The sequence below is a fragment of the Aspergillus vadensis genome (assembly GCF_003184925.1).
Source record: "Aspergillus vadensis CBS 113365 unplaced genomic scaffold BO88scaffold_4, whole genome shotgun sequence".
NCBI lineage: Eukaryota > Fungi > Ascomycota > Eurotiomycetes > Eurotiales > Aspergillaceae > Aspergillus > Aspergillus vadensis.
This window is the reverse complement of record NW_020292042.1, coordinates 52,217-67,699: the sequence shown is the minus strand read 5'-3', so window position 1 is coordinate 67,699 and position 15,483 is coordinate 52,217. Positions and strand designations below refer to the sequence as shown.

The window sequence follows — 15,483 nt, the reverse complement described above, 5'->3', positions numbered from 1 at the left end:
ATCTACGCTATCTACGCTACCCCAATGGGCATACCAGATGGTTCTCTTCGATTTATGTTGCTACTAGTCCCAATTTTACAGGAAATTGGAACGAGACAGACAGGTGGATGAGTTGAATGATTAACGGCTACGGCAGCAATTGACATTTTGTCCCGAGGCAGGTTGGAGCGAAAGGCTTGGTCCGACTAATCACTGGAAGCAAAGAGAACAAACATAGAATAAAGGGTATGACCAAGAAACAAAGACACGCATGACCAGCTGCGTATATCCGAAGCGAAAGCATGTATGTGATCGCTGACCCAGCTCTTCATGCTCTATCTCCACCTGTCGATGGCTAAACACCATCTTGGACGCCATTCTGCTGCTGAGCGGTAGCCCCCACCATCTTACGGAGCTCATATTCCTTAGTAAACTCCCGGGAGAGAATACCCAGGTCCCTAACGAGTTCATGGCAGGCAGCGATTACCGCATCCTTGGGGGTGACATCGCCATCGGTCTGGACTCGAAGCTGGAAATTGGGAACAAGCGGATGGGGAACCTGTGACAGTCACGTCAGCCCTTACGCATACTAGCTCCACAGATCTAAGAAAAGCAACAACTAGGAGCATAAAGAGTGCCCGGAACTAGAGGCGAGTATATATCACCATCGCAGACATACCTTGTACGCAGCGAAGAGAACATGGGAGCTTTGCAAGAGGCGAGAGCGGATCAAATTGCCCAATGTGTGATCTTCTTTGTTGAAGGTGAAGATCGCAGAAGAAGGGATACCTAGCAAAAAACCCCATATTAGCAATGAACGCAAGCCATTTAGGTGTGAGGTAAAGATAACATACGAGTATCGATCTCCATCTCAACTTTGTTCTCGCCGTTCGCAAGAACGAACGACTCGTATCTAGGTTTCATACTGCGTCAGTGGACTGGATGTAACAGACGCTTCACAAATGAAGACAAGTATAATCATTATAGAAAACCCGAAGCGGACCTCGGCTGCTGGTCATGGGAAACATTGATGGTGGACTGGCAGCGGACGCGAGATGCACCACTGCCATTCTTTAGGCGCGCATACACCATTTCCGCAGGCATGATGGACTCCATTCTGAAAATGGTTGTGTCCGGGAAAGATTCACATATGACAGAAATGCTTAAGGGTGAAGACAACGCAAAGCACGAGATTGATCCATTCAATGAGGAATCTGAACAAGGGGGCATAAACATTGAAACGAACTGGGGTAAAAAGAGAGGAGCACGAGTAGGGTCCAGAACATAGTCCGGCACCCTGGGGGCAGTGAATGGAACGGGAAGGCAAGAGCATGTGCCCGGTTGATAGCTCCGTCCACAATGAGACTTCACTGTCACACCAGTCGCTCCAGCTAACAGCTCCCGAGCCTAGAACAAGCCAAAAGAGGGGGGGAAAGCCAAGTGAAATAGAACATGCTACAAGACAAACTGCGTATATGTAAGAAGAACGTTCCACCTACCGGTCTGGTGCGTTCATTTTGTAGTCTTGGTGTTATCCAAATGTGCGTATACCAAAAAAGTTGAATAGCTGGAAGGGATATTGAATATCTCGTGTTTTTATTGGGCTTTTAAGTGAACGGCCACCAATAAAGACGAGCAGAGTGCTGTAGAGATGAAGCAGGGAATGAATCACTGTATCCAAATAGATATGAATACAACTTAGTGTGCAACTTCTAGCCTTTCACGTTGGCTTTGCCACTGTTTCCCTTGCTCAGTTGGACCTTTGAATTGAGTTAGTTGTCTGACCGACATGCCATTTGTATGATATTTATTTAAATCACCTGATGGAGTTATATTATATATATATGACTGGAAGCTCCCGCCGTACTGTTGGGAAAATGATGCTGCAATGCTGGGATTGCAGAATGGCTGGTCATGACAAGCTCCAATAAGGTTGAAATCCCGTGATATTGGTCACGTGACCGCAACTGTCCGAGTGTTTGGTTACTAAGCTACTTTCACGCTGCACGACATTTGACTCTAGCTGCTACGCTGGATCATGGGATAAACTACGCAATTATATGATATTTAAATTAATGCTTCCCCATCCGCAGGTGGGGAATCCTATCAGGTTAATCATATTATAGATATCAGCCACAGAATATCGACTCCCTTAACCATAAATTGTAATGTTAATCGGCTACACATTGAGTATACAAGACAGAAAATGCATGCACAACTTGCTAAAGCAATCCAATTACAACCCTCATTGGGTTGGAAATCATCAATCCGTAGAAACGCCTGTCATGATTCCGCACCCTGCTTTAATAGTGATTAAGAAACTGGGAGATCAGGGAGAGAAGACCCCTCGTATAAACGTAGAGAAAGATCAGGTCATGTCCAAGAAGGTAAAACAATATAGAAAAGAACGGGAGAAAAAGTAAAGGGAGACGCAAGAGAACACGCCAATAATAATAGGAAATAGCTGGGAAAGCAATATTCACTGCTCACAAATGCACAAAGTGAGGTATAACTCCTTGAAGTCCCTACAGAGAGCACGGGACTTCGATGGCAAAAGCACAGTCAAGCAAAAATAAGCGAAGGCATAACATGCACAGGACATGATACCCCTGCTGCGAGGGTAATCGATGTCAATTGACAGCCTGTCTAATGCACAGCATTCAACAGATCTCCAAAGCTCGACGTTTCTTTCTTCATCTTCCAGTTGTTGCGTTTATTTTCTCGTTTCTTCATCATTTCGGCCCAGCCTTCATCATCGTCCTCGTCATCCTGCTCCGCACCAATACTCGGCTTGCTAGCTCTTATCGGTTTGCTATCACTTGGCATGGGACGGTGGCTCATCTGAGACGCCTGTGACGCTGCCGGAACTGCGGCCGGAAGCGAGGAATTCCGGTTTTCATCATTCCATGACTTCGGTATGGACGGAGAGCCGGTATTTCCTAAGTCGGGTTGCAATGTTGAGACGGGTCTGTAACGAGGCGCCAGACCAACGTTACTGCGTTCCGATGGTGCAATAGACGGCGCATACCCTTGCCCAGCCGGCGTGCTTGGCCGGAGGCCCCCAGATGCATGTGGCATAGCTGCACTATTGAGACGGGAGGAAACATTCGGATCAAGCATGCTTAGCGTCCGCTGATCGCCCGAGTACCCAGCATGGGCGTTATTCATATTGCCAGCTGAGGGCATTGAAGATGGGCGCGCATTCAGGTTGGCACCTAGCGTGGGTGGAGGCCCGCCAGGTGGCATTAATTGGGTGCTCTGTCCGCCTTGCATGTGAATCATCTGCTGCATCCATTGCATTTGCATCTGCACCATTTGCGTCATCTGCTGAGACAATTCTATCTGCGCCTGTTCAGTCGCAGAAATCGCCGGCTGAACGCCACCGGTATTGGGCGAGCTTAGACTCATCATCGTGTAAGGCCTCGGGATGCCGCCAGGTTGAACAGGTGGCACAGGCATTCCTCCTTGATAGTCGTACATGGCTTGGGTATTAGGGCTACCTCGCCGCATTGCCCTTGCCCGCTCCTCCGTGGCAATGACACCTACTAGGCCTCCGGGTGGTAGCGCTGGTGAAGGTCCACCATGGACCGATGCTCCTCCTCCAAAGGCCAGAGACTCTCTGTTGGACTGATTCACCAAACTGGCTCCAAAGTAAGGGTCTCGCGGCAAGTTTCGCGCAAAAACAGGCAGGCTCCCGCGATTGTTTGGATCCCGTTCTGCGACGGAAGCAGGAGACGGGGAAGGCAAGTACGGTTGCTGGAAAGACGCCCGAAGGTTAGGAATGGAGCTAGATGGTGCCAGACGGCTTGGGGGGCGATTCCTGTTGGGGAATCCGTGAGCTGCCAGAATCCCTAAAGGAATCTCTTCGTCATCATCACCATCGCTGCTTTTCCCGCTCCCCGAGGTAATCCCAGGTTGTAATAGATTCGGCGCACTCTTACTAGCCTGATCCATTTCGGTTCTCATAGCTGGCGTAGGAGATTCCTGGCCGGTCACCTTCATCATTTGCTGGCGATAAACTGAAAGATGGGCCTCTTGCTTGCGCCGCTGTCTCTCGGCCTCACGGTCTTTCTCCACCTCATCATCGTCATCGTAATCGCTCTCTGCAGAATTCTCACTCTTCGAGGCATCGCTATTCGACCGTCTGAGCTCTTGCTGCTGACGATAATGTTCGAACTGAGATGGAGTCATGACTTTATTCGTTGAAGAGACCGACACTGGCTGTGCTTTTTCGTACTGTGCAGCCAAACGGGCATGGGCTGCAATCGACGGATCCAGGTGATCTGACAGCACGGGGGAGCTCAATGAGTCGTTCTGCACAGATTGCCGGCGATCAGGACGAGAAGACTTTGCCCCAGGCTGGTCGAATAAAGGCCCATCATTTTCCGCATCCGAAGCCACGTGATCAGCCATGAATGGTATTTGCGAGCTCCTTTTAGAGTAGAGAGATTCCATAATTAATTTCGCGTCCTCGTCTTCGACAGGTACAGAGTCCCGTCTGTTAGAGTAAACCCCACTTCTCCTCAAACCCGTGTCCGCCGTGGTTCGAGGCTTTGCCAAAGAACGATGGGAGGTAGTAGCCAAAGGCGTAGTACCGGACAGAGGGATAGATTTGCGCCGGTCTCCACCGGAGATTGGATCGATATTGCGTCGATATGACTGTGTTGCCGATTGTTCGTTGGGTGAATCAAGTGTGGTTAGAAGGCCCTCCTCCGAATGTCGGCTATCCCAAGAGTATGGTGATGGCTCAACCTCCCTTGAACGGTCAGTATCAATAGGAGCAGGACGTGAGACCCTCTCATCCTTCCGAGGCAAGGCATCTGGTCGACTGGAAGGTCCGGGTGAGTCCTACAGTAGAAGTTTAGCGTTATGCTGCATCACTTCATCGGGTTGGAGATGCAACAAGAAAGGCTTGGGACCGAGATACTGGACTGAATACAGTAAAGGAAATCCAACTTACCAAGTCTACTGGCTGATCAAGAGAAGAGTCCTTCGACCCATAATAGCGCTTTCCAATATCACCAAACATATTTTGAAAGTCGTCGTCAATTTTTCCAATTCGAAGTTCTGTATCGGGAAGCTTTGGTGGTGTTGCAGTGCTTGACGTGCTTGTTGTCATTCCCCTGCTTCTAGAAGGGCCCGGTGTAGATGGCTGAGGCGGAGGTACCGGCGCAGATGCCTTGGAGAATCTCCCGCCAAATGAAAACGTGCGACCAGCTGCGCGAATCGCCCCTGACAGGGGAGGAATTGGTATATCGTAGAGGTTTCGAGTGTGTGGCGACTGCGATTCGGGCTGTGGCCCGTCTGTTGAACGGCGTGCAGATGTGCGAGGTCGCGCAGATGATGTACCTTCGAATGTGCTTCCACCACCACTCCAGGTCAGCTCAGCCACTTCTTACCGGGAAGGGGGAAGGGGGTAGGAACTCATCGGGCGAAAGAGGGGTCTCATACTGATGTCTTGTTGGCTGGGAATTGTGCAAAGCAAAGATGTTATTGTCATCCTCCGAGGGGGAATCCAAAGGTTGACCTTCGCTTAAGCGCTTTGCCACTAGATTACCATCACTCAAAGACTTTTTGTCGCCGGACGGTCGCTCAAAGACTCGAAATGACGACTGGGGAGGATTTTGCACTTCCTCTAGAGCATTGCTAGACGATTTTCGACGGGCGAAGCCCTTGGGAAGCTTGATTGGCATTGGGCTGAAACCAAGGCGACCACTAGTGACGCCGGAACCACTTTCAGAGAAATTGAGGGCGCTGCCACCGGCTCCAAAGTCCAGGAAAGTCCCAACCCCTTCTCGGCTGCTTTACTCGATTCCCATGAACCGGGATTCCGCGACGGGTGGAGGGAGGGAAGGGGTTATGGGCTTGGGAAGATTCTGGGCCTGTCCAATCCACGCGGATTTCGATCGTAGCGGGGCTTCTGGTCAAGAGAGATTGCCGGGAAATGAAGTGAATGACGTGAATGGGCGAAAATAGCGTCCAGAAAATCTTGTGGTGGATAAGGATGCTTTGAGCACACTCAGGGGGGTCACAGGAGAAGATCGAGAGAATAGGCGAGGTGGCCTGAGAGAAGGTTTCTGATACACCGTATAATCGATCAAGAGCAGCCAGGACCCTCTGATTCACATGCGGCCAGCGGGGCTTAGACACTAGCAATTATGATAAATTAAGAAGGGCCATAGGTACGCATCGGTGTGGATTCCGGTCGTTGTTGGCGAGGATGGGGACCTCTCCTCCGATCGGTTTTAGAAGGGTAAATAAAACAAACCCACCCGGGAGACCAGAAGGGGGGCGCCGGCGTGTGGATGATGGATAAGTTTGCGATGACAAAGGCGAATTTTCTCTTGTAAGAAATGCCAAACAGAAACCGCAACAAGAGTACAGTAGAGACAAAAAAAATTTAAGAGACAAGAAAAGGAAAGAAGAAGAAGAAAAAAATAACTAATAATAATAGTGATAATAAGACGACACAACGACAACAAGGAACAAAAGGGAATCAGGGGAAAAATCCAATAGTAGTGGGTAGAATCAGAACACCCAGTTGACGACTCGGAAGGGAAAAGGGGGGCGGGGAAAGATGAAAAGGAAAAGGGCGCAGATCAGTCGGTATTTTAGTAAGTTTGAGAAAAACTAATGGGAAAGGGAAAAAAAAAAACCACGCCGGACTAGTTCAGATTATCTACTTTTTGTTATGGACATACTACTAAAAGTAAGCCTGATGCAAATTTTGGCGTAAATACTAATGATCATACTACTACTCCGTACTACTAGTGAATGGATAGTACTTCGTAATGGTAACAGTAATGGTAATAACCCATAACTCATAATTATAGCAGCGGTGGCAGCCGCTTGAATAAAGAAGCCCAGATGTTTCATGGAAAAAAAGACTGGAAAGTCCTATCTATCTAGGACTATGGAGTAGAAGGTTGGTTAGCTGAAGAGGAATAGAAACAAGCGGCATCCAGTCCCAAGACATCTTCCTCCCTCTGTCTCTCTCTCACTTTCAGTCTCACATTCTCTCAGCACTCAGCCCTCAGCAGACCCTGGAGGGTGGATGTGGAGGGTGGAGCCCGGCGCGTTAGTCCGGCGGCGAGCAACGCCAAATATAGTATCTCTGACTCTGGCTCTGAGTCTTCCGAGCTCTGAGCGGTTAGTGAGTGAGCAATGCCAGCCAAAACTCAGTCGGCACCGCCAGTGTGGTTGGTCAGACCATCCCAGAATTAAAAACCTTTTACCTGATTCAAAACTAATTATAAACACCTAAGTATCGATCGAGTTACTTACTTATCCATGACTACTAATGATATTTGCCGCCCGGCTAGCTGATAACCCTGTCTGGTATCAATCTAGACCCTACAGTTACTAAGTAGTAGTCACTAACTAAGTGTGTGTTTTCTTGCACTTTAAAACCAACCACCCTGGTGCAGGAGAAGATGCTCAAAAGAAAACCGGAAATGTACATCTAACTTTGTTTTCTCAAGTATGTCTGTTCGCATCTCCCGAAAAGCAGGAAGAGGAAGACAGAGAAATCAATGAAAGGTGGGGAGGGAGGGGGTTGGTACCAGGCCTAGAACTGGCCGAGGTAGATAAATTGATAGGGACACGGTCCGTTCCAAGGCATTCCACCATTCCACCGCCGTCAAATGTCATGTAAGGGGGCCAACGACTAACCACCGCCATCCGACGTACCACCTGATGGCTAAGGCATTCCTTTCTCAAAGTAGCGAAGTAGATAGCTCTTCTTTTACCGCCCACTTATAGGTATCCTTTTCTTCACTTTTCAAATCTTCTTTTTCGGCGGCCCACACCTAACTAAACCTACCGGATTTAGGTAGTGGTACTACTTTAAATGGTTATTTGCACCTGTCATATTGAACATTTCCCGTTGGTCAGTTTCGACGTTCGGAGAATGGTCACTTTACCAGGTATCTAGTCACCCACAGTCAGCATTACTATATAGATGCTACTCGATCAAAGCTGGACTATTGGATGCGATGGTGTTGCAGTGGTAACTACTTGCGGAGTATTCTCTATGTTGATATACTAGTACGTTAGTAGTTATGTGTCCATTATTAGTAGTCGTGTGTAATCAATGACTTCAGTTATGATACTACAAAGTGGATTTCATTTGTCAAATTCCTCAGCGTCACTCGATACACACACACACACACACACACACACACCCCCCAGTAACTCAAAGCATATAGTATGAATTGTACTATCATATTCTATAACATACTTCTTTATATCTGGACAACTATCTATTCGGGATTTCGTATTTTAGAATCTTGACCTTGCTAGACTAACCAGGATGCTTAATTGTTCATGATCTCCGGTCGCATTGTGGATTGGCAAGTCTGCAAGGCTGTGCTATCTGGTACCCTTTAATCATATGTAGAACCCTCCAGCCGACTCCATCTTAGGCTGTCATCGTCGACGGTTCATGGTTAATCGCCCCTGCTTCAGTACATTGAAGACGCAACCAACCACTTGCATAATGTGATAAAGTTCATTCCCCATTCAAAGAAGCTTTTCCGAAACATGGGCTGAAATTGGGTCGCAAATACAGCTCGTTATGCCGGTTACATTGAGATGCTCAGTCTCGGCAGACCGCAAGCAACAGGTATATTCCACCCTATTAAGTAGTGATTTAGCAAACAAAGACTGAAAAGGATGATGTAACAGCATTTGTCAATACCAGGGTAAATGAGCTGTTCATCATTCGAGCAACCAGGGGTGAGGGGTATAGATCACGCAGAGCTTTCAAGCTTATCTAGTAGTGATGGCCCTGAAGTACAATGGGGTCTTGGGCCCTCAATCCGCCAATCAGAGCAACTCCGGCCGGAACCTGAGCATCTCGCAGGTTGAAACAGGCAAAAGCAACCAATTTCTGGAGTTTAGGACAGCACTGAAAGATCCGACCAACAACATAGTCATCGACGACTGTATGAAAGGACACGTCTAATTCCTCGAGATTGGGGTACGTTTTCCCGGCCGCGAAAACTTCTTCAAAAGCAGAGCGGGACACGTGGCGACAGGATGCGATATTTAATGTCTGTAGCCCGGGCCCTGAATGGTTCATGAGAGCCATGAAACCTTGGGATGCAAGGCCAATCGCATCTACAGGTCCATCAGGGTTCGAATTGTCAACATCTCTCGTAGATGAAAGGTCCACAAATTCCAGCGGCGGGTTGCTCCAGTCAGTGAAGAGAGCGACGAAGCCTCTGTCACTACACACTGCGTTGTCAGAAAAGCGAAACTTCGTCAAGGCGCGGCAATTGACATGTATGATATCTAGGAGACGGTCATCTGCGGTAGATAACCCCTCCAAGGACAACGTCCGCAAACGTGGGCTGGTCTTTGAAATTGTGTTGAGGAGAATCTCATTATCCACTTCCTGAACAAAGTTCAAAGACAAGTGTTGTAAAGATACCAGTTCGGAAATGGCTCGGAGAGAGCGATTGCCCATTTTCCAGCATTGCTTCAATTTCAAACGTTGAAGCGCTGTGCACTCCCTGCACATCACTTCCACTGTTTCATCATCAAAAGAGGAATCGAGATTGGATAACTTTAGAGATTCCAATTGGGGCCCCAGTTTTCGAAACAGCTGCTGCCAACATGCATCTGATATCAAATTCGCGGCATCTAGCTGCAAGCGCTTGATCTTCAGATCGCGATCCAAAAGGTAATCAACTACCTTATCTTTCATTTGACTAGCAAAGCGAAAGTTCACGTGATATAGATTAGGCATAAAGGCGAAGATCTTTTCGAAGTCCTGTGTTTCAAGCTCTGTTGCAATTAGCACACTCATACCTTGACCCATTGGCATAATGTAAGATTAAAACGAGCAGGATATCAGAAGTGGCGGGATGACGAAAAAATACAGGATAAAGCTGGTAGAATCTAAGGGGAGGGAGGAGGAAGAAAGAAGTGAAAGCCAGAACGTACTTGCAGCATCGTAGATATCAATGAAATGAAGATCCGACCGAAGAAACAAATTAAGAGTTCTTGAAGTCAAGACACGCCTCTTGCACAATATCTGACCGAGACGATGAAGCAATTGCGGGGGCAAATCTCCGAACTCTTCGATATCGTTAATGTTGTCAGCTACTTTCTATTGTAACCGGAGGTTAGCAAAAAAAAGTCATGTTTCTGAACAAGCCCTGACGTACCTTCGTACACATCTCCGCCAGGCTTGGAGCGCCCGGTTGAGCAAACCCATCGAGCAGATTACTTTGCTTCTGGCGACGACCACTTCTTGGGCCCCGCCTATTAGCTCTGGGTTTCTTCTCATCATCGGCTAGCTCCTTCGAACATTTCGCGCAAAGGAGACCTCCACGTGGACCAGCTTTGCTGTAGGGGGTTACTGTAAAACGTTTGCCACATATCTCACAGTTTTCGAGCTGGAATGCAAAGGGCTGAGAATTCTCGCACATCATCTCTCGGGCGATATCATCATCGTTATCAGGTTCGCCTGTGCCTTGAGCCTTACGACGAGCGAATTCTTTGCTTTTCTTTATCTTCGCGAGAGCGACAGCCTCTTTTCGTTTCCGCTTTTTCTTGTCTGCTGCCGACTCATCGACATTGTGGTATTCATCATCATCCTCATCATCATCATCGTTAACATGATCATTTTCTTGTCGTTCAACAGCTGTCTGACGCTCAAATTGCCTTAACCGTGTCAAATGATCTTGCTGAATCTGAGCGGCAGAGATGTTGTTCGACTGATGATTATCATAGATTCATCAGTGGGGGGCTCTACAAGAATTCGCATATGATCTGGGAGACAGCGGAGGCAGAAACAAACAGAAACAGTTTACTTACAGCCAGAAAATCGGTCAGAGCAGAGTGCCTATGTAGTGGTAACTTTTAGTAAAGGCTGTGGATGATGACAGGGAAAAGATAGAATCTGTTAAGGACATACGGGCCTCGGATCTGATTCCTCGTTTGCCTCCTGTTTGCCCTGATATACTGTTGTCAATGACCAGAATATATATCTTCAACACTGAATCGGATACGAACATTTTTCTTAAGCAGAATACGATGTTTAATCGTAGATGAATATAGCTGATAAAATGATTCTTTTTCTGGAAGGGCTTCAAGGTGGCGACACTTGCAGGTCACAGGAACCCGTGGTGATTTCGCGTTCCACTTAACGCGAGAGTCGACGGGCGGGCTTATCGGCTTCGTGTTCGGCCAAGGGGGAAAGATAACAATTAAATGTGAAGGCAGACTGAGGCCAGGCAACAGTCAGCAAAACGATGATTTGGTGCCTAAAGTTGCTCCATCGAATGGCTAGATCGATGCAGTGAAACCTTTTTTGGGAAGAAAGAAAAAATTTTCCCTCGCCCCAAAGTCCCCATCATCCTGGCGCTTTATTCCGATGACCGCGGCCAAGGTACGGAGTACACAACCTCCCCTAGCTACCCATCCCCGGGTGGCGCTGCTTCAACCGTTTGCCTCACTTTTCGCCAGATACATCTGTGACAGCCATCAAAAAATCTCCAGCTCATAGTTATCAGCTCTCACGAACATTCGATCACTTGATTCACAGGAATGAATCGAAGATCATCAACTACAGGGAGGGGAATGACCCCACTAGCTGGTGAGGTCTCTTTGTCGGATCACCCTCTTGTCTACTTTAACTCCGAAGGAGCAACGACGCCGGAAGGAGATACTATTCGCATACCTCAAAACGAAAGAAAAAAAAATGGCAAGCCAATCAGGACTTTTATTAGCAGTAACTGACATTTTGGGCACAACTAGATACCTCGTCCGTACCTAGACGAACCTCTGCGAGACTGGCTAGAGCATCCTCAGCAGCTTATACTGGGGACTCGAACAATTCAGAAAATGGCGGTAATTCCATAGGCCGGAAGCCCGCGGTGGAAGGAGCGATACATTATGGAGATAGACCATACTCTATCGAAGTGGCAATACCTCCGAGGAGATATCCAATCTCATCTTCTGCTTCTCCCCTTCCAACCGAAGATGTATCCGGCGATGAAGACATAACGCCTGCATACAGTACACCCGCAACTAGTATGGCAGTCACGCCGGTGGAATCAGATACAAGCCGACCGAGGAAGAGGGTCAGCGCCTCTACACGTGCCCAGGAATTACGATCGAGTGCTATGTCTTTACATACACCGCCTGGGTCCAAGAGGTCTTCGGCGGCACTTTCCATTAGCCATCCCACGTTGCAAGATTCTGATGCAGTATTGGCTCAGCATCTCCAAGCTCAAGAATATCAAGAACCACCTTTTAAGTTACGAAGGACCTCGAGACGGCTTCACTCCAAAATGGAAGACTCGGCCGAAGAAGATAGTGTCCTTGGGCTCGATTCTGATCGCGATGCATATGAGGATTTATCCAGGAAACCGACATCTTCGCGCGGGGTGAGGAGATCTCTTAGATCAGCTAACAAGAGTAGTTTCCGCCAGATATCCCCTACTGATGTGGGCGATGGCGAATTGAGCGACGATTCTTTGACTGACATTGAATCGATCTCTTCTGCATCTTCCTCGGATGAGGATGAACTTCTAGACCCACCAAGGCGCTCCAGGATCGGAAACATGCGTAATGCTAGAGGACGAGCCGCCACACGAGGGTCTCAACGCAGAGCGGGCAGAAATCCTCGCTCAGGGCCAGCAGAGACGGGAAGGAGGGGGTCCCGTGTATGTTTCTCATTGAAGCTACCTTTGGCATTATGTCTGACAAAGTATGCAGGCTCTCAGGGAAAGACTAAAACTTGAAAGACAGCATCCATGCGTCATTACAATGTGGGATGATTTGAGGAACACTCCTCCGATGAAGCCGGTAATAGCGGAGCAACCTCCGGGTATATCGAGAGCACTCAAGCCATTCCAGCTTGAAGGCCTGAGCTGGATGATGCAACAAGAAGAATCACATTACAAGGGAGGGCTGTTGGGAGACGAGATGGGCATGGGAAAGACTATCCAGGCCGTTTCCCTTCTTATGTCCGATTACCCGGCTGGTAGGCCATCACTTGTCGTTGTTCCTCCAGTTGCTTTGATGCAATGGCGATCGGAGATCAAAGTATGCCTGATGAAACCCTGTGCTTGTAGTATCGCTAATGCATTGGACTAGGAATATACGAATGGTCAATTGAATGTCCTCATCTACCACAATTCGAACCCGAAGGTCAAAACCCTCTCAAAGCAGGATCTTCTGGCCTATGATGTGATAATGATTTCTTGTACGGTGACCATAAAGAACTGAGTCGAGGACACAAAAAACTGACGTGACATACTCTCTTCAGATTCTGGTCTCGAATCAATTCACCGCAAAGAATTGAAAGGATGGAATCGCGATGATGGCATCATCCAGGAGAACAGTAAGAAGTCTCGTTGATGACCCAGAAGATAGCCTATATTAACCAGGAAAGGCGTCATTCATTCTATTCATTATCACCGCTTGATCCTGGATGAAGCGCATAGCATCAAGGTATAGTTGGCCTTTCTTTTATGATGCCAAATTATCAAACACTGACAGCTTACGTCGGTAGCAACGTACAACTAGTGTCGCCCGTGCATGCTTTGCACTGAAAGCAAACTACAAATGGTGTCTGTCGGGTACTCCTGTTCAGAATCGGATTGGAGAGTTTTTTTCTCTCCTTCGCTTTCTGGATGTCCGGCCGTTTGCCTGCTACTTTTGCAAGCAGTGCCAGTGCCAGCAGCTTCACTGGTCACAGGATGCAGCGAAAAAATGCACTGACTGCGGGCATAGGTACGGTCCTTCATCAGCACCTACAATGATCAAGTAGCTAATGTCATTCTCAATATAGTGGGTTCAGCCATGTCTCGATTTTTAATCAGGAAATCTTGAATCCTAGTAAGTTGTGTACCAATGTACGCTGAGACCTCACTAACTCTCTGGGAGTCACTGAGAGGGATAATCCTGAAGGCCGCAAGGAGGCATTGTCGAAGCTTCGCCTCATAACTGATAGGATCATGCTGCGGCGAGTAAAAAGAGATCATACGGCTTCGATGGAGCTTCCACCAAAGCGGTTTGTAACCTCTTGGCACAGGTATTACTGAGAAAAGTACTAACGTTATACCAGTGTCATTCTCCATAACGAATTTTTTGGAGAGATTGAACGTGATTTCTCTCGGAGCATTATGACTAACACGACGAGGCAGTTTGATACGTATGTAAGCCGTGGTGTCATGTTGAACAATTACGCAAATATCTTCGGCCTTATCATGCAGATGCGCCAGGTTGCGAATCACCCGGACCTCATTTTGAAGAAACACGCAGAAACCGGGCAAAACGTACTTGTCTGCTGCATTTGTGACGAACCGGCGGAAGAAGCAATTCGTTCCCGTTGCCATCATGAGTTTTGCCGAAGATGCGCCAAAGACTATGTTAGGTCGTTCGATGTGGGCTCAATCGTCGATTGCCCTCGGTGTCACATCCCTTTGTCGATCGATTTCGAACAACCTGACATCGAGCAAGAGGAAGAGAGCATCAAGCAAAATTCCATCATCAATCGGATCCGCATGGAGGACTGGACATCGTCAACCAAGATTGAGATGCTTGTATACGAGCTCTATAAACTAAGAAGTAAGAAGCAGACACTGAAGTCAATTGTCTTCTCCCAGTTCACTTCGATGTTGCAACTTGTGGAATGGCGTCTACGTCGAGCTGGTTTCAACACCGTCATGCTCGATGGCACTATGACACCGGCACAACGCCAAAATTCTATCGAATACTTCATGAACAATGTCGATGTTGAAGTGTTTCTGGTTTCCCTCAAGGCCGGCGGTGTGGCCCTCAATTTAACCGAGGCCTCGAGGGTTTTTATCGTTGACCCGTAAGTGGCATTGACTAGCAACGCGAACGAATGTCTATCCAACTAACTCAACTGGTGCTAGGTGGTGGAACCCAGCTGCAGAATGGCAGAGTGCAGACCGATGTCATCGCATTGGCCAGCGCCGACCTTGTGTCATAACTCGATTGTGCATTGAAGATTCGGTAGAATCTCGAATAGTTCTGCTACAAGAGAAGAAGGCCAACATGATCAACGGTACCATTAACAAAGATCAAGGAGAAAAATTAGAGAAGCTTACCCCGGAAGACATGCAATTCTTGTTTAGGGGATCTTAGGTTCGGTCAGGCAGGGGAAAGGAAGAGTCAAGAGGGGGAACGAGTGTCTAGAGATAGACATGGGTTAGAAAAGCAGTCAAGAGAACAGAGGATTAAGTGGAGGGCAGTAACTATCTAGACTAGTATCAGGTTGGGGGGGAGAATCTTGTGATTTTGCTGGTACATATCGATGACGGCGTTCTTGGTTGTGGGAGAGCAGGTACAATTTGGACACTGTGGATCAAGGGATCTCTACGTATGCTCTGGGGCCTCGGTATTTACTACTTTACGCAGTGAAATAAAAAGTAAAGAAAAAAAAAAAAAAAACATAAATGATCAGGAGGGGTTTTTTTTTAGTAAGAGATTTCATTTAACTTCGGGAGCCCCCTGGGGGTC

The 15,483-nt window shown here is 47.7% G+C and overlaps 4 protein-coding genes across 4 annotated transcripts; 1 reads left to right on the top strand and 3 right to left on the bottom strand.

The window, feature by feature from the left end:
* Window positions 1-34: 34 nt before the first annotated feature.
* Window positions 35-1,863, bottom strand: BO88DRAFT_402241 (DNA-directed RNA polymerase II core subunit RPB11). Its single transcript, XM_025706049.1, has 5 exons — window positions 1,800-1,863; window positions 1,479-1,739; window positions 834-892; window positions 659-768; window positions 35-538 (listed from the first exon to the last, which is right to left on the bottom strand). Exons 2-5 carry the CDS (start codon window positions 1,493-1,495, stop codon window positions 335-337), a joined length of 390 nt encoding a protein of 129 aa, XP_025565733.1. The 5' UTR covers window positions 1,496-1,739; window positions 1,800-1,863; the 3' UTR covers window positions 35-334.
* A 650-nt stretch (window positions 1,864-2,513) lies between these two features.
* On the bottom strand, window positions 2,514-6,163 carry BO88DRAFT_201987 (uncharacterized protein). Its single transcript, XM_025701865.1, has 3 exons — window positions 5,431-6,163; window positions 4,940-5,351; window positions 2,514-4,827 (listed from the first exon to the last, which is right to left on the bottom strand). The coding sequence occupies exons 1-3, from the start codon at window positions 5,670-5,672 to the stop codon at window positions 2,626-2,628; spliced, it is 2,856 nt and encodes a 951-aa protein (XP_025565732.1). The 5' UTR covers window positions 5,673-6,163; the 3' UTR covers window positions 2,514-2,625.
* A 2,589-nt stretch (window positions 6,164-8,752) lies between these two features.
* Window positions 8,753-11,003, bottom strand: rad7 (DNA repair protein Rad7, protein; the record flags this gene model as incomplete). Its single annotated transcript, XM_025710574.1, has 5 exons — window positions 8,753-9,768; window positions 9,928-10,093; window positions 10,152-10,703; window positions 10,904-10,942; window positions 10,998-11,003. The coding sequence occupies 5 exons, from the start codon at window positions 11,001-11,003 to the stop codon at window positions 8,753-8,755; spliced, it is 1,779 nt and encodes a 592-aa protein (XP_025565731.1).
* Window positions 11,004-11,568: 565 nt separating this feature from the next.
* Window positions 11,569-15,108, top strand: BO88DRAFT_441631 (DNA repair protein RAD16; the record flags this gene model as incomplete). The annotated part of the gene is made up of 11 exons (XM_025709895.1): window positions 11,569-11,584; window positions 11,746-12,656; window positions 12,709-13,038; window positions 13,090-13,198; window positions 13,262-13,336; window positions 13,388-13,446; window positions 13,508-13,728; window positions 13,787-13,833; window positions 13,882-14,008; window positions 14,063-14,815; window positions 14,877-15,108. 11 exons carry the CDS (start codon window positions 11,569-11,571, stop codon window positions 15,106-15,108), a joined length of 2,880 nt encoding a protein of 959 aa, XP_025565730.1.
* Window positions 15,109-15,483: the final 375 nt, after the last annotated feature.

Bases quoted from the DNA above. Each gene is read 5' to 3' on its own strand.
- BO88DRAFT_402241 (XM_025706049.1), bottom strand. The intron at 769-833 runs GTATGTTATCTT...GTTTTTTGCTAG, and splicing joins TGAGATGGAGATCGATACTC to GTATCCCTTCTTCTGCGATC. The intron at 539-658 runs GTATGTCTGCGA...TGACTGTCACAG, and splicing joins TTCTCTTCGCTGCGTACAAG to GTTCCCCATCCGCTTGTTCC.
- BO88DRAFT_201987 (XM_025701865.1), bottom strand. From the start codon at position 5,672: ATGCCAATCAAGCTTCCCAAGGGCTTCGCCCGTCGAAAATCGTCTAGC. The intron at 5,352-5,430 runs GTATGAGACCCC...GCTGACCTGGAG, and splicing joins TCCCAGCCAACAAGACATCA to TGGTGGTGGAAGCACATTCG. The intron at 4,828-4,939 runs GTAAGTTGGATT...CTTCTACTGTAG, and splicing joins TTGATCAGCCAGTAGACTTG to GACTCACCCGGACCTTCCAG.